This window comes from Ischnura elegans, chromosome 2 (assembly GCF_921293095.1).
Source record: "Ischnura elegans chromosome 2, ioIscEleg1.1, whole genome shotgun sequence".
Lineage (NCBI taxonomy): Eukaryota > Metazoa > Arthropoda > Insecta > Odonata > Coenagrionidae > Ischnura > Ischnura elegans.
This window is the reverse complement of record NC_060247.1, coordinates 23,625,952-23,642,237: the sequence shown is the minus strand read 5'-3', so window position 1 is coordinate 23,642,237 and position 16,286 is coordinate 23,625,952. Positions and strand designations below refer to the sequence as shown.

Sequence of the window (16,286 nt, the reverse complement as noted above, 5' to 3'; positions counted from 1 at the left end):
ATTTTAGAAAGAGCGTAGACCTACATCTGTTCGTTGAAGTTTCACAATATCGAATTTTTTGAGATTCCCGAAACAAACGCCATAATTTAAAGATATTTCAACTACTTACTATTAAGGTTGATCATCGTTTAATGTAAAACGTAATATTTTATTTCTCAGTGGTTGCACATTTGTTCAATCAGTTGTAAATGTCAGACACCTGTGAATTACCTGCACCCCTTGGTTTACGTTTTCTCTTTTTGAATTGATTAATGGTGGTTTAATTGCTTTCAAGTTTGACGGTATATTCTTGTATGTTTGGTGACCTGCTCAATTTTATTATTTTATGATGGATGTCCGATTATTAATGAAAATGGCTTAACTCGCCTTGCTTAGAGCGTTGCATAGACCTGCTTGCGTGTGTGTGAACTATGGGCGTGGTGAACTAATTTAACATTTTTGTTGTAGCACCCTGTGCAGAATTTCTTCAGTCTCGCATTTAAGTGCGGCCCAATTTATTCCCTTGGAATGAATACCTGTTGATGATGTGATCTGTTTTGGATTCTTTTGCATATGTACGAATGTGAAGGATATTAAACTGTAATGTTGAGAATAATATAAAGTAATCAGCTGTTTATGTTGGGAAAATGATTACTTTTCTCTCATCCTCAATGATGTGGCGTATTATATTGAAGTTATTCCCGCAAAGGCGCAGATTATTATGCGCTTGGCTATGAAAACGGAAACCACGAGCTCATATTTTCGCCTTGTGAAAAGCATTTCGATATAATTATTTGAGATTCACGGACAAGACGTTACCGGGCTTCGCTATTGTGTTTTGACATTCCGTGAGACCATTTGGAGGGTTGTTGGTTAATTTACCTGTAAGGGTGAAAATGTTTTGTTCAAGACCTCTTTTGTCACAATTTTTTTGCTAATCTTAGCAAGTAATTTGCAAGACTAAATAACGTCACGTATAGTTAATTTCAAACCTGCCACGTGTAGAGCGATGAAATTCACAAAGACGGCCATAAGAAAAAATCCCCTGGACAGAGAATGGATGCATGGACCTTTGTTTATCTGGGACTCTCGGCAGACTATTACGCTATTCAGGTTCTTTCATTCCAATGGCAATATTACTGAGGTGCAACGGTGCTAGGTTCGATTCCCGGTCGAGAGTAATTTTTTCTCTTTTCAATAATGTCAACGTCACATGTAGCTAAGTACATTTCGAAAAATGTTATCACGCCATGAAAAATATTACCACATCATTGAATGTCACATTTAGCTTAGTGCATTTTGAAAATTATTATTACACCATGTGAAACACCTATGAGGCTGCTCACCAAATATCATGCTGGCTTACTTTGATTTGTGTGATCGGTTGAAGTACTCACGGAAGAGCTGGATCGGTTTTCGGCTTAGGCGGAGGTTAAGGCTGGAATCCCGATCTCTCCTCCAGGGTGGTGCGTGAATCTCGTCTAGAACTCTCCCTGCGTCGGTAAAACCGTGATGCCGTATAAATGTGAACGCTCCCCCTGTCATAATTTCTAGCCCGGGGCAATTAACTCCCGGGCGGCCGCACCCTGTTGCCTGTTGGTGGTCATTTGATGTCGGTGAGGTCTTCCCTCGTCTCGACACTTCTCCCTGAACTGAAAAAGTGTCTGGTGGAAGTCCGTCGCAGGTAGTTGGCCTATTGGTGGGTGTCCTTGATCTATGGTCAGACGTCAGTTTATCATAAGCGTCATTGGAAAACATTCTCACCTCTATTACGAAGGTATCGTGCTGGTAGATTTCATTTCATAGAATTTATTTCATACTTCGCCTAAATTTGCGTTCATAAATTTATTTACTCGAAGAATAAGTTTTAAGAACAGTATACCGGCTGCTTGAATTCACATCACCTCAGGTGAGCAATCAGATGAGAAGTTGAGGCAGCTCTCCTATCAGCTAACCATTTCATCTATACAATTTTTTTCTCTTTTGCATGTTTATTTACGTGTACTAAGTAACTCATTCTGGGACTTCCCGTAAGAACCAGACGTAAAAATCTTCGAGATGAATTCAACGCTCGGGAAGGAAATCGAAATTGTACTCGTACTCGATTTATAAATTATTCGAATACAAGTAGAACTCGGTACGGAATATGTAAATGTCAGTCGTAAAAATATAGCGAAAAGTAAATTTAAATTTAATGTAGCAGTATTTAATGGCCCATGAATGTGCTTTCCTTGAGTTGAGAAGGTATTGTGGGATTAAGGAATTTAGTGTCGGACGGAATGAGTTTTTTTTGGCAGGGGAGACCAAGGGAAGAATTGCGGATGTGCCGGTAAGGGAAAGTTAATCGTGAGATTTCGGCGAGGGTCGTGGTAGAGTATTTTCGGATAGACTGGTTGGTTAGATTTTATTGGGCTTATAGGCCTTAAATTTTCTTGAATTTCCTTGGTATTTAGCATAATCGCTTGCAATTATAGAGAGGTTGAAGCTTCAGCTGTTCTTGGTATCTACGTTTATAACTAACAGAATTTTACAGTGCTTGTTGAAAAAGGATGATTATAAATAGTATTTAGAAAACATCGCGTGAATATATTAGTCCGCAGTGAATTTACTCAATTTCACTTCATCGAATAGCATTGTGCTCTATTCTCGGCCTTAGCCTAGAAACTGTCGTTATGTGCAAAGAGCCAACTGCTTTGTAGCATTGCCTTTTAATTAGATAATTGTATGGGTAGGATGGAGGAGAGGCTTAAGGATAGGAGGTGTTGGGGCAATAGTGGATGATATAAAATATTAGAACTAGCGATGAACTATCGTAAAACTTCTCTACACTTGAACTTGCAATTGGATGGAATGAATGTCATATTCCCTTATCGTATATTTGGAGGAGTACACAGCCGCTTGCTCTACTACTGTTGGGTGGATCTATAGTGAAATCTGATTATTGGATCGATTTATTGGAATAGAGATTTTGTTAAGTCGCAAGTGTGTGAATATAGCGTTGGCAGAAAAAATAGATTGGCTGAACCGTGTAATATAGTGCGAAAAGCTAGTGCAGAGTGAGCGTTGAATTTAGTAACAACGAAAGAAGAATAATTTGTGATTTTAAAAGTAAAAAAATGCTTGGAAAACAGTGTTTATTAAGACAGTATTTCACAGTCAGTCAAATAGCAGTCCATTTAGTGCGTCCCAATCCGCGAATATAATTTTTTAGGACGCGACATAGCATGGATTGGTTTAATGAGAGCATTCTTGTACTTGAACTTTCTTACAAAGACAGCTAGTATCGAAAAATCGTTTTTGAAACATTTGGAGTGTGTTTAGCTACCCGTTTAAATAAAAAAATGCAGTTTTTGTGGTTTTCAAGATTATTATCCCCGCACACCGATTTATGTTTCTTATTACGTAGTATCCTTTCCCTTGGACTACAACCTTGTCGCGGTGGAAAGGCTTGCGAGTTACTATGACTCCTAGAGCTGCACTGGCGGGATTAATTCTAAATTATTCCCGGTAGGGCCACTAATGCCAGATAGGTCGAAGGGTAGGAGCCAGACGAAAGGTACTCCACGTGATGGTGTCACGTAAAAAACACTGTTGGAATGGAAGTGGGAAACCCTACCAACTATCTCTTCCCTGAAAACATGATTACAACCAAATGAGCCTCGGAACCTCATCCAACGGGTCCCGCCCGCAGAGGGCGGGTGTCGTTCACGGCAGCGAGGTCGGCAAGGTCCTCGGGATCGTCAACATGCGAAATCCTTACAGAGACGTATCATAATCAGCAGCAGCAGCAGCAATGAAGAAAGAATAAAAGAAGACCATGAAGAAGGAGAAGAATAAGTTAGCGATAAATGTAGGGACGTAGAATGTTAGGACAGGATGAGGGCGGGAAGTTAGAAAATATCAAAAGAGAAATGGATAAAGGGAGGATAGATATCTAAGGATTGTGCTAAGTGAGGTGGAAGGATGGGGTGGGGGACAATTGGAGTGATGGTTATAGGGATATAGGTAATACTATATAGCGTTGGAGATTGGCTGCGTTGAAAGCAGACGGATAAATAAGCCTAGGGTTACGGAGGCATTCATAAAAGTAATAGAGGAGAGAAAGAAGTGGAATAACGTGGACACCGCAGGACAAAAGAATGTGTAGGGAACTAAATAATCGATTACGGCGTGAAAATAAGAGGGCAAGCGAGGCTTGGTGGAAAAGGCAGTGTGAGGAAATGGAAAAATTCCCGAAGGATGGAGAAGTGGGTGCCTAGGAAAACGGATACAGTCGTAAGGACATCAGTAAGAGAATTACATTAGCAGAAGAGGCTTTCATGAACAGGAAGGAGCTTTTGAGAGGTTCGCTACGTAAGAATTTAAATAAAAGGTTAGTGAAGAGTATATCCGGAGTGTAGCGCTTTACGGTGCAGAAACGTGGACACTTTGGAAAGAGGACGAGAGAAGTCTGGTGGTATTCGAGATGTTGGTGTGGTTAAGAATGGAGAAGATGAAGTGGACGGAGAGGAGGGGGAACGACGAAGTGCTAGACATGGTGGGTGAAGAGAGGCAGCTTTTAGATTAGACAGAAGGTATGTATGGAGCGAGTACTTAGCGGGGAGGGGATGTTGAAAACGGTGTTGGAGGGTAGAGTGTTAGGTAAACGAGGGAGGGGAAGGGAGAGTATAGGATTTTTTGATAGATTGAAAGGAGCCTTGCAGTGAATGGGGTGGTTTCCTATTATTTTTTTATTGCCTAAATCGAAAGATTATTACTCCTGGAGTACGAATTTCACGCTCTAAGATTTTCGAATGACGATATCTATTTTTCGCCATTAAACGAAAAGTGAAAAATTTCAAGCGCGCGAAAACGCGACGGCTAAGTAGGAATGATGGGAAAAGTCCGTGTGACGTCGTTCCGGTTCCCGCCGCCAACCTGTGAGGTGACCTTGAGTGAGGCTTGAGCGCTGATACGACGCAGGCTGCTAGCAGGTAGCAGAGTACGCTGCTAACAGGTAGCGCTTGGCTTAAATATGGATTATTATTCCCCTATCAAACGAAGGAAACTTTCCGACCTTAGACAGTTTTAATAAGTGATTATTAAGAGATGTTTCCCTGAGCTCTATGACTCATGCATGTATTGGTAACCTCAGACGATGTAAAACTCCTATCCTCTCCTGTAGAAACTAGGTCCCTGTGACGTCACGTGGAGTGGCATCGCATGAGCGCCAATCTGGCCTTTTTCAAATGAGGATAAAATGGACCATTGCCATTCGTCTAAACTGGGATTTCTAAACCAAATAATTTGTATATTAAGAAAACCCTAATGGTGGGTAACGAATAGCAATCAATGCATTTCGTTTTCTTTGATGAAGGAAACTACCCTATTGAAGAAGACAGTGCTGGACGTAAAGGGAGGCTCCCAGATTACTTTTTTAGTATTTCAAGTAAACCTACCATATTCGGTATAATACCATAATAACAATTACGTAGTATACAATTTCTTTTCAAGTAATGTGTGTAGCTCTTTTTAGAAAAGTGACTGGATGTTTAGGTATATAGTTGATTAAGTACAATCGATCGGCCCATGTGGGCGAACAAAGGGCATAGCCGGATAAGAAGGTGAAAAGTCCCACCTCCGGGATTTTTCCCGTACTTGGGGTATGCGATTTGGGATCAAATAGGACAAACCTCCCCACATTTTCAGCCCGCTAGATGCCCACCAGGGCCGGCTAGATCGAAAATACGATTTTCACTCTTTTTTAAATATCTCGGTCAAGAATGCATATTTTTTAATGCGGTTTGCGGCATTTGAAACCTTATTTAATGGAGCAGATTTCTAATTGTTTTCAAGAACTTTGAGCGGGACAAGAAGAAATGGCGTCGATTTGAAAATTTCTAATGCATGTTTTCATAAAATATGCTTGAGAGGGCCAAAAAGAAAAAAACGTTTTCTGGAGGTGTTCTTCAATACCTTTCGGCTGGCGTATTGAAAAAATAATTTTTAGGTGGTGGAACATCGCGAAAAATGCGATTAAAAATATGCGATGTCGGCCATTTGGCTCTATGCTCTGGCCCTCCATAACACCCCTTTTTATTTATTATAATATTCTACCGATAAAGGTGCCCACCACAGGGACAGAATTGTATGGATACTGGTGCCTTAAATGACCTCAGGGTCTCCGAAAACTGCCGGAATGTAAGAATGTACATCAAGAAAATGAGCTCGATTTGAGTTTTCCCCGCGTTGTGTCTACGCACAAGTGTTGTTTCGTTTGTGGAAATACCGCTACAAATTATCTCCATCCTGTTCCCGTAGAAGCTAGGTTGCAGGTGAGAGGAGGTTGATCATTCCTTTCAAAAATGTGGTCTGTAAAGGTTATCTACATGATAAGCGGATTTTACCTATGAAATTCCCACCTTCCGTATCTACTGCATACGTATTTCCTTGCATGTTTCTAAAATTCGTCTACATGTGGACAAAGTCGCATATTTATCTAGTCGCAGTTTGACGGCGAAACTTCCATTTTCTAGAGAACTGATTGTCCGCGAACTTTTACTGGTTTGTCATGGGACCAAGTAGCAAGGTTACGTATTGTATTAACATCGACGAGAAGTTCGGATATTAGGTCAGTCACTCAAGGGCTGATAGTTTTTCTTTTCAAGCTCCAAACCGAAAACATGAACAGTACTAGTTCCTCTTTGTAAACTATTCCCTATTTTTACCTTTGATGGGCTGTGGTTGATATGCCCGGACCTTTTTTGGCCAATCAAAATTATGCCGATTCTCTAAAATCAATCTTGCAATCGGCATATCAAATGAAAAATTTCATGAAAAAGGGTGACATTTTGATTCTGGATAGAGGATTTCGGGATAATGTGTCATATTTAGAAGATGATTTAGAGTTCAGCGTGCTGATGCCAACGTTGAAAGGCAAGCGAGCTCACTTAACGACTTAAGAATTGAATAAATTGTGAATCGTGGCTAAATTAAGACGGGTAATATTAAGGAAAAATATCATTAAAATATAACGAACTATAATTTTATTTAGAATATACTTACAGCGAATGGCATCGTATGAGGAAGCGTATTGAGATATTGCTGTGACTGTGGTAATGGAAATAGAAGAATAGGGTGTTGCGCTAATGTAGCAGCAACAATTTATTATTTATCGAATGGGCAGTACCAAGATAAAATCGCAGGACCGGCCGTGATTTTAACTAGAATTGTTTTGACCGACAACATAATAACATGCATCAATTAATATTCAGAGACGAATAACCTTTCAAGACCGATCTTCATTGACATCCTGGAGTCAATATAAAATTGTATGGAGAAAATTCACCGAAAATTTATCTGTTCGGCTGGTTACTGTTCACCAGATTTTTTTATTTGTATGCCAACTGGGAAAAAGTTGAAAGCCATAATTTTTTTCATTTTAGCAAACAGCTATCATTAACTTATCATGAAATCCCAATTTTAGCATAGGTGAGGTAATTTCAATGAGTTTATTTCTGATAAGGACATTGAGGAAGTTCAATAAATTCTCATGGTGCGTTTATTACGGTAAAATCAAATATATTCTAGCGTTTGAAAGGAATGACGGAGAGGGGTTGGAGGCCGGGAAATTCTTTTTAGCTTACTCGGGCGTTTTCAAGGGCCGAGAAGCCATTTTAAATTAATTAGCCACCTAAAAATTATTTTTTCAATACGCCAGCCGAAAGGTATTAAAAAATACCTCCAGAAAACGTTTTTTCTTTTTGGCCCTCTCAAACATATTTTATGAAAACATGCGTTAGAAATTTTCAAATCAACGCCATATCTTTTTGTCCCGCTCAAAGTTCTTGAAAACAATTGGAAATCTGCTCCATTAAATAAGGTTTAAGTGCCGCAAACCGCATTAAAAATTTCAATTCTTGACCGAGATATTAAAAAAAGAGTGGAAATCGTATTTTCTATCTAGCCGGCCCTGGTGGGCATCTAGCGGGCTGGAAATGTGGGGAGGTTTGTCCTATTTGAACTCAAATCGCATACCCCAAGTACGGGAAAAATCCCGGATGGGGGACTTTCTTATCCGGCTATGCTCTTTTTGGTTCAGTGAGTGTATTTGGTAAATATTTGCTGGATATGGGTACAGCTGAAAATTATTTTATCATCCTTTGCTAGGAATTCGTAAAACACCGTCTCTTATAGTTTAAAGTTCACTCACTATCTCTGCACACGAAATCCATCGATGGACCACGTACTTAAGCCAAATTTAAGTCGAAATTGTGTTTGCCTATGAAATGATTAAATATCATCTGCGTCCAAAGCTAATATTCGTTTGAAAGTTTGAGGTGGAGTTCATTTGTTGTTTACCCCGCCCAGAACGACTGTGGAGCGTGCTCTTCAACGCTAGGACAAGTTTATCCCTCTGTGATTTGTGTATCAAGGTAGCTTGGATGTCAGAGCAGCAGTTAGAATGTGTTTGCTATAGAGTGTTCCTGTCGTTGACTCATGCGTCTGTCAACGGACTTTTTTCTCTTTGGATAGGCACCGCATCACTTCATTTACACAGGAGACACTTTATGTGAAGTTAAATAAAAAGTATTGAAAACTGAGTTGTTAGTTGATTTATGACTCTTTATTAGCGTTGTGAAACATTAGTGAGAATTGTTATCACACGTAGTTTGAAAAATCTAACTTTGCTCTCTGTTTTCCTTAAAGTTTGTTCTGTGAAGTTTGAATTGATTTTCTATTAAATTGAGTGTTCGCACGAAGATATTTAAACGGTTTCATAATATCTTACAATGACATGATTTTTGTGTGGGGTCAGCCCTCGAATGTCAATTGAACCTTGTGATAAATGGCCTTACTGTTCTTACAGAAATGGTATTGGCGCTATCGAACATAATGAGAGATCTAATTGAGATATTGTGTAGTTCAAATAACCTGATTAGTTTATTTTTTTAATGTCATGTGAAAGTGCTAGCATTTGCGCCTCACCTGGCAATGGTTGGAACATGTGGGTCGTAGGTACGAAAACGTTGCCAAACCGTGATCCTGAGTTTGTAGAATTATACACAGCTCAAGTATATGGCCAGCGTAAAGTACCAATGACGGTATCGATTCATGTATCCGAACGAACGAACTGAAAGTATTTTTTCATTTGCTATTTTATCTGCTATGCCTGCATATATTTCCTATTGAGTTACACTTTTTAGGGCAGCTTTTTTGGAGGCATGGTAATTAGATTGCGTTAAACTGTTGGGGAAATAAGTTTCTAATGAAATCATCGGTAACAGATAAGTGTTGTTGTTGAACTGAGGGGTGAATATTTTGGCCGTTTCTTTATTGTGACACTTTTTCAAAGTTGATTCAGGTATTTGAGTGACAGTGAAACCTGTTTTCAAAAATGCGGTTGTAATTATCATCTTTATTTCCGCCACTATTGCCAATGAAGGGTAGAATTGAATCCATGGTGTTTCATTAACTCATTTATTTATAGTGTTTTCATAGGATAATTAATTACTAAAAATTTATTTAATAAAGCGTCATTTCGAGAGAATATTTTAAATCTAAGTTTTTGGGGATCGGAGTTTGCCCGCTGTAAACACATCATTTAAAAATCAAACGAAAATAAACCAGAGGAATTTATCCATTATTGGACTACCCTCTCCTGTTTCCTCTTATCGTGTTTTAATGAATTCATGAATAGATAAAGGCATGGAAAGAGCAAACAATAATTCCTCTCTTGACCTTTGCATTCCGAGAATTGGCCATCTTTGAAATACAGCTATCGCATTGAGAATAGTTCCCTAATTTTGGGTTAGGAACAGAAAGAATTTCGTTTGAGGGTACTTTTGATGATCAATCAGTTTTGTTGTTTGTTTTAACGATAAACTTATCTATGAATGTTTTCTTTTACCAATCAAAATTTCGGAGCCATTTTTGCGTCACCAGATGCTTTGGGTCAATTAAACTGTCGTAAAACGGGTTATGGATGGGGTCAGCGATATAACCTGGTTAAATTAGTCGTTAACCTTGGTTTCCAGAGGATAACCCCCAATCATGAAATCCATGTGTTGGATCTATGTAGGTACGTCCTGATTGGGCTGCTATTTGATAAATTGTTGTGAAATATTACTTAAATAAACACTGTTTGCCAAACATTTTTTACTTTTAAAATTAAGAGCAGAACTCCTTAGTCTTTTTTTAAAATAAATTTTATATCTGTCCCTGCATTCACCTTTCGCGGTATACTACGTGGGTCAGCCAATCTATTTATTCCGCCATTTCACAGTAATTTTCATCGTAAGTGTGGGCAAAACATAGTTTCATCTTCGTGATAGTAAAGTTTAAGGAATTTTTTCTTGTTTATCAACGAATGTTATCTTTTTCGTTACAATTTTTCCGAATTACTAATTTTTCCGCGTTCTCTAATCTCTTGATACCCAGTACATTATCATCGTGTGATTGCTTCTTATCGATATTTCATTATGGCAGAGGAAGCCAGGCGGTGTAAAGTTGGCTTGGATTTCACGCTACTGCACAGTCAGTCCACCTACATTGGCCATCATAATTTTGTGATCGAACCTTATTCCTCCTGGGGTTGAAAGCCAATTTCCTGGCCACCGCAAGTACCCGATAGCTTGTTTGCGTACGACAAATATATTTTAGGACCAGCGTATATTTTAGGGCGTCTTATCAGTCGCCCATATAAAATTTGGATAGTTTGATTTGGATATCTCTATCGCCTCGCCCTCCCCAACTGCCCTCTTCCCATTCATTCAGTTATACTATATAGGAACGTGTCGCTGTATCTTTCTGCTCAGTTTCCCCTTCCCCGCCTCGCCCCTCTTTACTCCAATTCCTCACCCCCAGCATCCCGCATCCACTTCTCTTCAACTCAGGATCTCGAATGAAAACACACCTCTCCTAGGATTGGTTTATCTGGTGCGTCGGGGATTCTTTATACCCGCAAGCTCTTATGCCTTGCCTCCGAAGAAATCTAATTTCACGCTCGTGCGCTCCCACACCCCTCCGCTCCATCCCCTACTCTCTGCACCCCACCCCCCCCCCCCCGCCCCGCGAGCACACATCTGTCCAATCTCCACCACCCTTTTTCCTTCGTCCCCTTTCCGCGGGGGTGCGTCCGCTTACCCTGGCTATAGTCCCCTCGTTTGCGCGGGTGCTCTTTTTTAAAGGGCACTACGACACCTGCTCCTTGAGACGTTGCCGGGGCTTGCCCCACCCATTTCTCGGAACGTCCGCCTAGTTCTTTGGAGTGGCGCGCGGATTTGCGCTCTTGGCCCCTCGCGCGTTTGCCCAATGTTGAAATAAACTCGTGGATAAATTGATTGAAAGGTTTTTATAATGGTGCATTTACCTAATTTCATGGCCGATTCACAATTTTTTACATTCCTGTTTCGAAATGGATGTTATTTTTTGTTAAAGCGATTTTTGTTTTGTGATGAAGCCTTTTATTTGAGTAGTTTTATTAAAGCAATGGAATGGAAGCTTGAGGGCATTCTCTGTGTCGTTTTCTGACTACTTTTAGACCTGCAGTGTCATGCCGACGACTTTTTCATACTGAATGTATATGAATTATAAATATTCGCAGTTTTATTTAGTCAAAACTTTGAAAAATTATTTAAAGATCAATTTTCAACTTTGTGAATAAAAATAAATGCATTAAAATGATTTTTTGTTTTATAAGGCTGTTAAGTGTACCTATGCCAGCGCTGAGGAAGGTCTTGGGGAAAAGTTTTTTTTAATGAATTCCTTCTATCCTGTTATATTCTCTGGTATTCGCTTCTTTAAATAGAATATTAAATATCTTTTTATGTCTGCAGCTGTATGCCGACTTACTTTGCAGGAGCGACAGACCTCATAGGTATATTTCTGTCAAAAGTATAACATTATCATCAGGATATTCTCCGAGGGTTATTCTTAACAAATTCATTACCTCCTACCTTCCTGGGTGAATGGTGTAAAAGGTACAGCTTTGATGTACATCATCACTGGTACTGTAACGCCACCTTTGCTAATATCACTCTTTTATTTCATATATCTTTTTAACGCCACACAATCTCTTCCTTTTTTACAGTCCACAACCACTACAACCAACATCCCCGTAGCAACCATTTTATCAATAACATCAAGTAATTAAACACAAATATAGCAACAATTTTATCAATAACATCCAGTAAATAAACACAAATATGACGGCGTTACAGCCTTCTTCCCCCTTAAGAACGAACTTATTTCAAAGAAGTTCTGTTTAATTTAATCTGAATGGCAAGTGCCCAAGCCCGACACCGTCTCTACCTCAGTGACGTTTCTCTGAATAGATTTACTTAAGCTATCAGCATTTTGATTTTCTATAACATTGAAACACTGATGGCAATAGTTTGTTTGGAGAAAACTTGTGCTTTTCCAGTCACCTGCCATTTTACCAGCTCTTGTTTTCATTATATTTTTAATGCTGGTGATCGCCCCACATTCATCACTCTTTCCGTTATCTATTCTAGCGATTAGGCTTTCTTGATAGGGATGCATAAATTTGTTCATCAGGTCAATAGCATTAAAATTTATTTCACTTTTCTCCTTCAAATTTTCTTGCAGATTGGATAACTGTCCTCGCATTCTCTTCACTTGTTGTTTTAAGGTGATTACTTGTTTCTTAAGCTGGCGCCTCCTTTTTATTTTAGATTTCATTTTACACGTGTCTTTTTCCATGCTTTTCACAGCTTTCACTAGGTGCTTTATTATTTGGGTATCATGATCTTCATCCAGTTTTGCTGCATTAATTCCTTGTTCTGATTTTTTTGTGAGATCAAAGTTTTGGTGGTGCAATTTGTAGTTATGTACATTCTGGGTTGCTCCATCTAAAGATCTTTCTTCCATGCAGCTAACCTCATCAACTAGTGCAAGAATTCTGTTCTTAATATTCTTAACCATTTCACAGTGTTTCAACCTGTAATCTTGCCATGATGTATCTGATTCCCCAGTTCTTTCTGATTTCTTCATGCATTCTCTTTTTTCTAGCTTAAGAGCCACCCTCTCCTCTTCAAGTTCTGATTTTTTCCTACCTATAACAGATGTCATGGATAAGAGTTCTTTCTTTTGTTGCTCAACTTGACTGATTTCAGTGATAATTTCACTTACTCTTGTTAGTACAGTTGTTTTCAACTCATCGAGATGGATCCTCTTACTCTGAAGGGAAATACGTTCATCGCTTATACATTTTCTTTCTTCTTCCAATCCTTTGAATTGAATGTCCATTTCATATTCTTTTTCTTTTATTTTCTTCCATGCAGTTTCAAGCATCATCATCTTCTCATCATTAGTTGCCTTAATGATTCCCAGAGCCATTTTCTCCTTCTCTAACTGCATCCATTCATCCTGAACCTCATCTTTCTCCCTGGCAATGCACATTCTTTCCCACTCTAAAATAGCTCGATGTGCATCGCATATTTGCCTGGCTTTATACAAATCATGATGTTCAATCATCAACATTTCCCGCTTTTTCTCCAAGTTCCTTTGCTCTTCTATGATTCCTGAGGTGCGTTTTTCGTCTACCTTCTTCTGTATCTCCTCTCCAACTCTTATCTCTTCCTTGAATATTTCTCTTCTGTTTTCCAACTCTTTCCTTTGCATTTCAATACATTTTATCTTTTCTTTTAGCTTTTCTTTGTCCTTTTCCATTGAGGCTCTCTCAGTTTTAATTTTTTCTTTTTCAAGAGTTATATGTTTCCACTCCGCCTCAGCAGTGCGCTTCTCATTTTCTATCTTTGTCAAATCTTCTTTATGAAGAATTTCTTTCTGCTCTAGTACCATCTTTGCTGTTGCTATGTTATTTTCGAGCTCATGTAGTTTACATTGGTGCATTTGGATTTTCTTATATGCTTCTTTAATTTCTATCCACTCTTTGCTTATGTTTTCTACTGCCATTTTACAAGATTCTCTAATTTGATGTCCTACCATTTCTCGGTGTTCAATCCGGTAATTCATTAATAATCTTTCATTCTCTACTGTTTTTTTCCAACTTTCCATGAATTGTTCAAGCTGACTTAACTTTTCCTCCTGTACCAATATAATTTCATCAGCCTTTGCTTCTGCTAACTGTTGCAATTCATCATCCAGTTTTTGTGATGGCAGATCATTTTCATCCATGCCTGTGAATTTTTCATAGTTTTGTTTGTGGGATGATATGTCCTCCTTTTCTTCATGTCTTTTCATTGCCCTGGTCTGAACCGCAAACATCCACTCTGGCTCTGGCATTCGCTTCCTTGCCTCTTCTACAAGCTTTGCCGTTTGGTTTCCCAGCAAATATATGCCGCGATCCAGCTCGCGTCTGACTACAGCTGCCTTCCCAAACACGCGTCCAAATTTACCTACTAGTTCGACTTCCGCCAGGGGAAGTGTAATAGGGTTCTGGGAAAAAGGAGTCATTACACATATTGTCTCGCCAGTCAGCATTTCCGGGGCTAAAAAATCTTGAGATATGATGTCTATTGACGAGCCAGTATCTCGTAAAATCGGCATTTTGTATCCATTTACCAAACCTTCAGATATAAAATCTTTCATTAACTCATCACTTCCGAATGTCATTACGCATCCCACCACCTCTTTCGTTCTCTGCGTGGGGGGCCTTAGCTTAGGGCATTCAGCTTTTAGGTGATCAGTCGACCGACAGATATAACACTTACGAAGAGCTCTTTGTTCAAAAGCATTTTCAATTTCTTTGGAGTCTTCTTTGATATTCGGTGGGTTATCTTCTCTATTCCAATTATCTTTCTGTCGGGGAAACCAGCGGTTCTCACTATACTTAAACTTTTCTTTCTGATCTTCTATAATTGTCTTCCTGCTGAATAATTCACGTACGTTAGCATAATCATCCAGCTTCTTTGCCAAAATATCAGCGTCTTTAAACGAAGACCATTCATCAAGGAAATGGTCTCTCACTTCTGCTGGAACCTTCCTTTTTATTTGTTCCGTCACCATTAAATCACTAAGTTGCTCGAATGTCTTTATTCCCAAACCAGAAATCCAACCATTCCAATAATTCCTCAACTTATACGTAAATTCCTTCCACGATGTTTCAGCTGTCTTCAAATTGTTGAAAAATAGCTGTCTAAATTTTTCTGAACTTAACTTGAACCTCTCCAGCAATAGTGTTTTTACGTAAGCAAAATTGTTCGCTGCTTCTTCTGGTTCCCTGGCAATTAATTCCGCAATGTCACGCGGCATAAGCCCTATGAGATGCACAACCCAGTCCTCTACGGGAACTTGCGCCCTTTTTGCCTGCCTTTCGAAAGTGACCAAATACAGACTAATGTCATTTTCCTTGGAGTCAAAGCATGGCATGACATCTGATAATTTAAACTTTGGTCTAACTGACATGTTTTGATCTGACACACCATCGCGTAGTCCATTATTTTGAATTTTTAGCCTTTCTAACTCAAACTGCGTCTCCTCCCTTCGTCTTCTTTCTTCAATTTCTTCTTTTCGTAACCGTTCCCGCTCTTCAATTTCTTCTTTTCGTAACCGTTCCCGCTCTTCAATTTCTTCTTTGCGCAATCTTTCTCGAAATTGAAGCCATTCTTTACAGAATTCTTCTTCATAATTGCAGCTATTAGTTATCAATTTTTTTATCGAAAAAATCTTTGCATCTTCGGGAACTGTTTCTCCCAACTCTTCCGCCAACAACAACAAATCTTTCTTTAAATATCGAGCTAAATAGCTCATCGTAATATTTCAAGATCTGACTAGCACTACGCCCGAAAAAAATTTTTTTTTCGTCACTGAGATAAAACACGCTGCCAACCCAGGCACTTACCTCTGAAATTCTGCGTGGTTACTTCAGTCTTGACTCTTCTTTTTTTATATTTTTTTTAAATCCCTGCAGCCGAAGTATATCTCCTTCCACCGTTCCGGTTTTTCCTTCCCTGCAGCCTAAGTATATCTCCTTCCACCGTTCCGGTTTTCCTTCCCTGCAGCCGAAGTATATCTCCTTCCACCGTTCCGGTTTTTTCTTCAGGAGACTTCTAATGCCGAGTCGCCGAAACACCAGTTACGTCGTATCCCACCGTTAAGCCACCAATTAAAAGTCTGTAACGCCACCTTTGCTAATATCACTCTTTTATTTCATATATCTTTTTAACGCCACACAATCTCTTCCTTTTTTACAGTCCACAACCACTACAACCAACATCCCCGTAGCAACCATTTTATCAATAACATCAAGTAAATAAACACAAATATAGCAACAATTTTATCAATAACATCCAGTAAATAAACACAAATATGACGGCGTTACAGTACGTAATTAGATAATTCTT

At 39.1% G+C, this 16,286-nt stretch overlaps 2 protein-coding genes across 12 annotated transcripts in view; one reads left to right on the top strand and one right to left on the bottom strand.

Moving 5' to 3' along the window:
* The window catches only part of LOC124153473 (uncharacterized protein CG43867), a 681,094-nt gene that overhangs the window by 964 nt on the left and 663,844 nt on the right, over positions 1-16,286 (top strand). The gene's annotated exons all lie outside the window — the stretch shown is intronic.
* LOC124173982 (golgin subfamily A member 6-like protein 22) lies at positions 1,530-14,397 on the bottom strand. Its single transcript, XM_046553146.1, has 2 exons — positions 12,666-14,397; positions 1,530-1,693 (listed from the first exon to the last, which is right to left on the bottom strand). The coding sequence occupies exons 1-2, from the start codon at positions 14,395-14,397 to the stop codon at positions 1,530-1,532; spliced, it is 1,896 nt and encodes a 631-aa protein (XP_046409102.1).

What these genes read in the sequence shown, in the direction of transcription:
- LOC124173982 (XM_046553146.1), bottom strand. Translation starts at nt 14,397, where the DNA reads ATGACTCCTTTTTCCCAGAACCCTATTACACTTCCCCTGGCGGAAGTC. An exon ending in AAGCATGGAAAAAGACACGT is followed by an intron (nt 1,694 to 12,665) that starts GTAAAATGAAAT and finishes GTCTGACCATAG; the next exon opens with ATCAAGGACACCCACCAATA.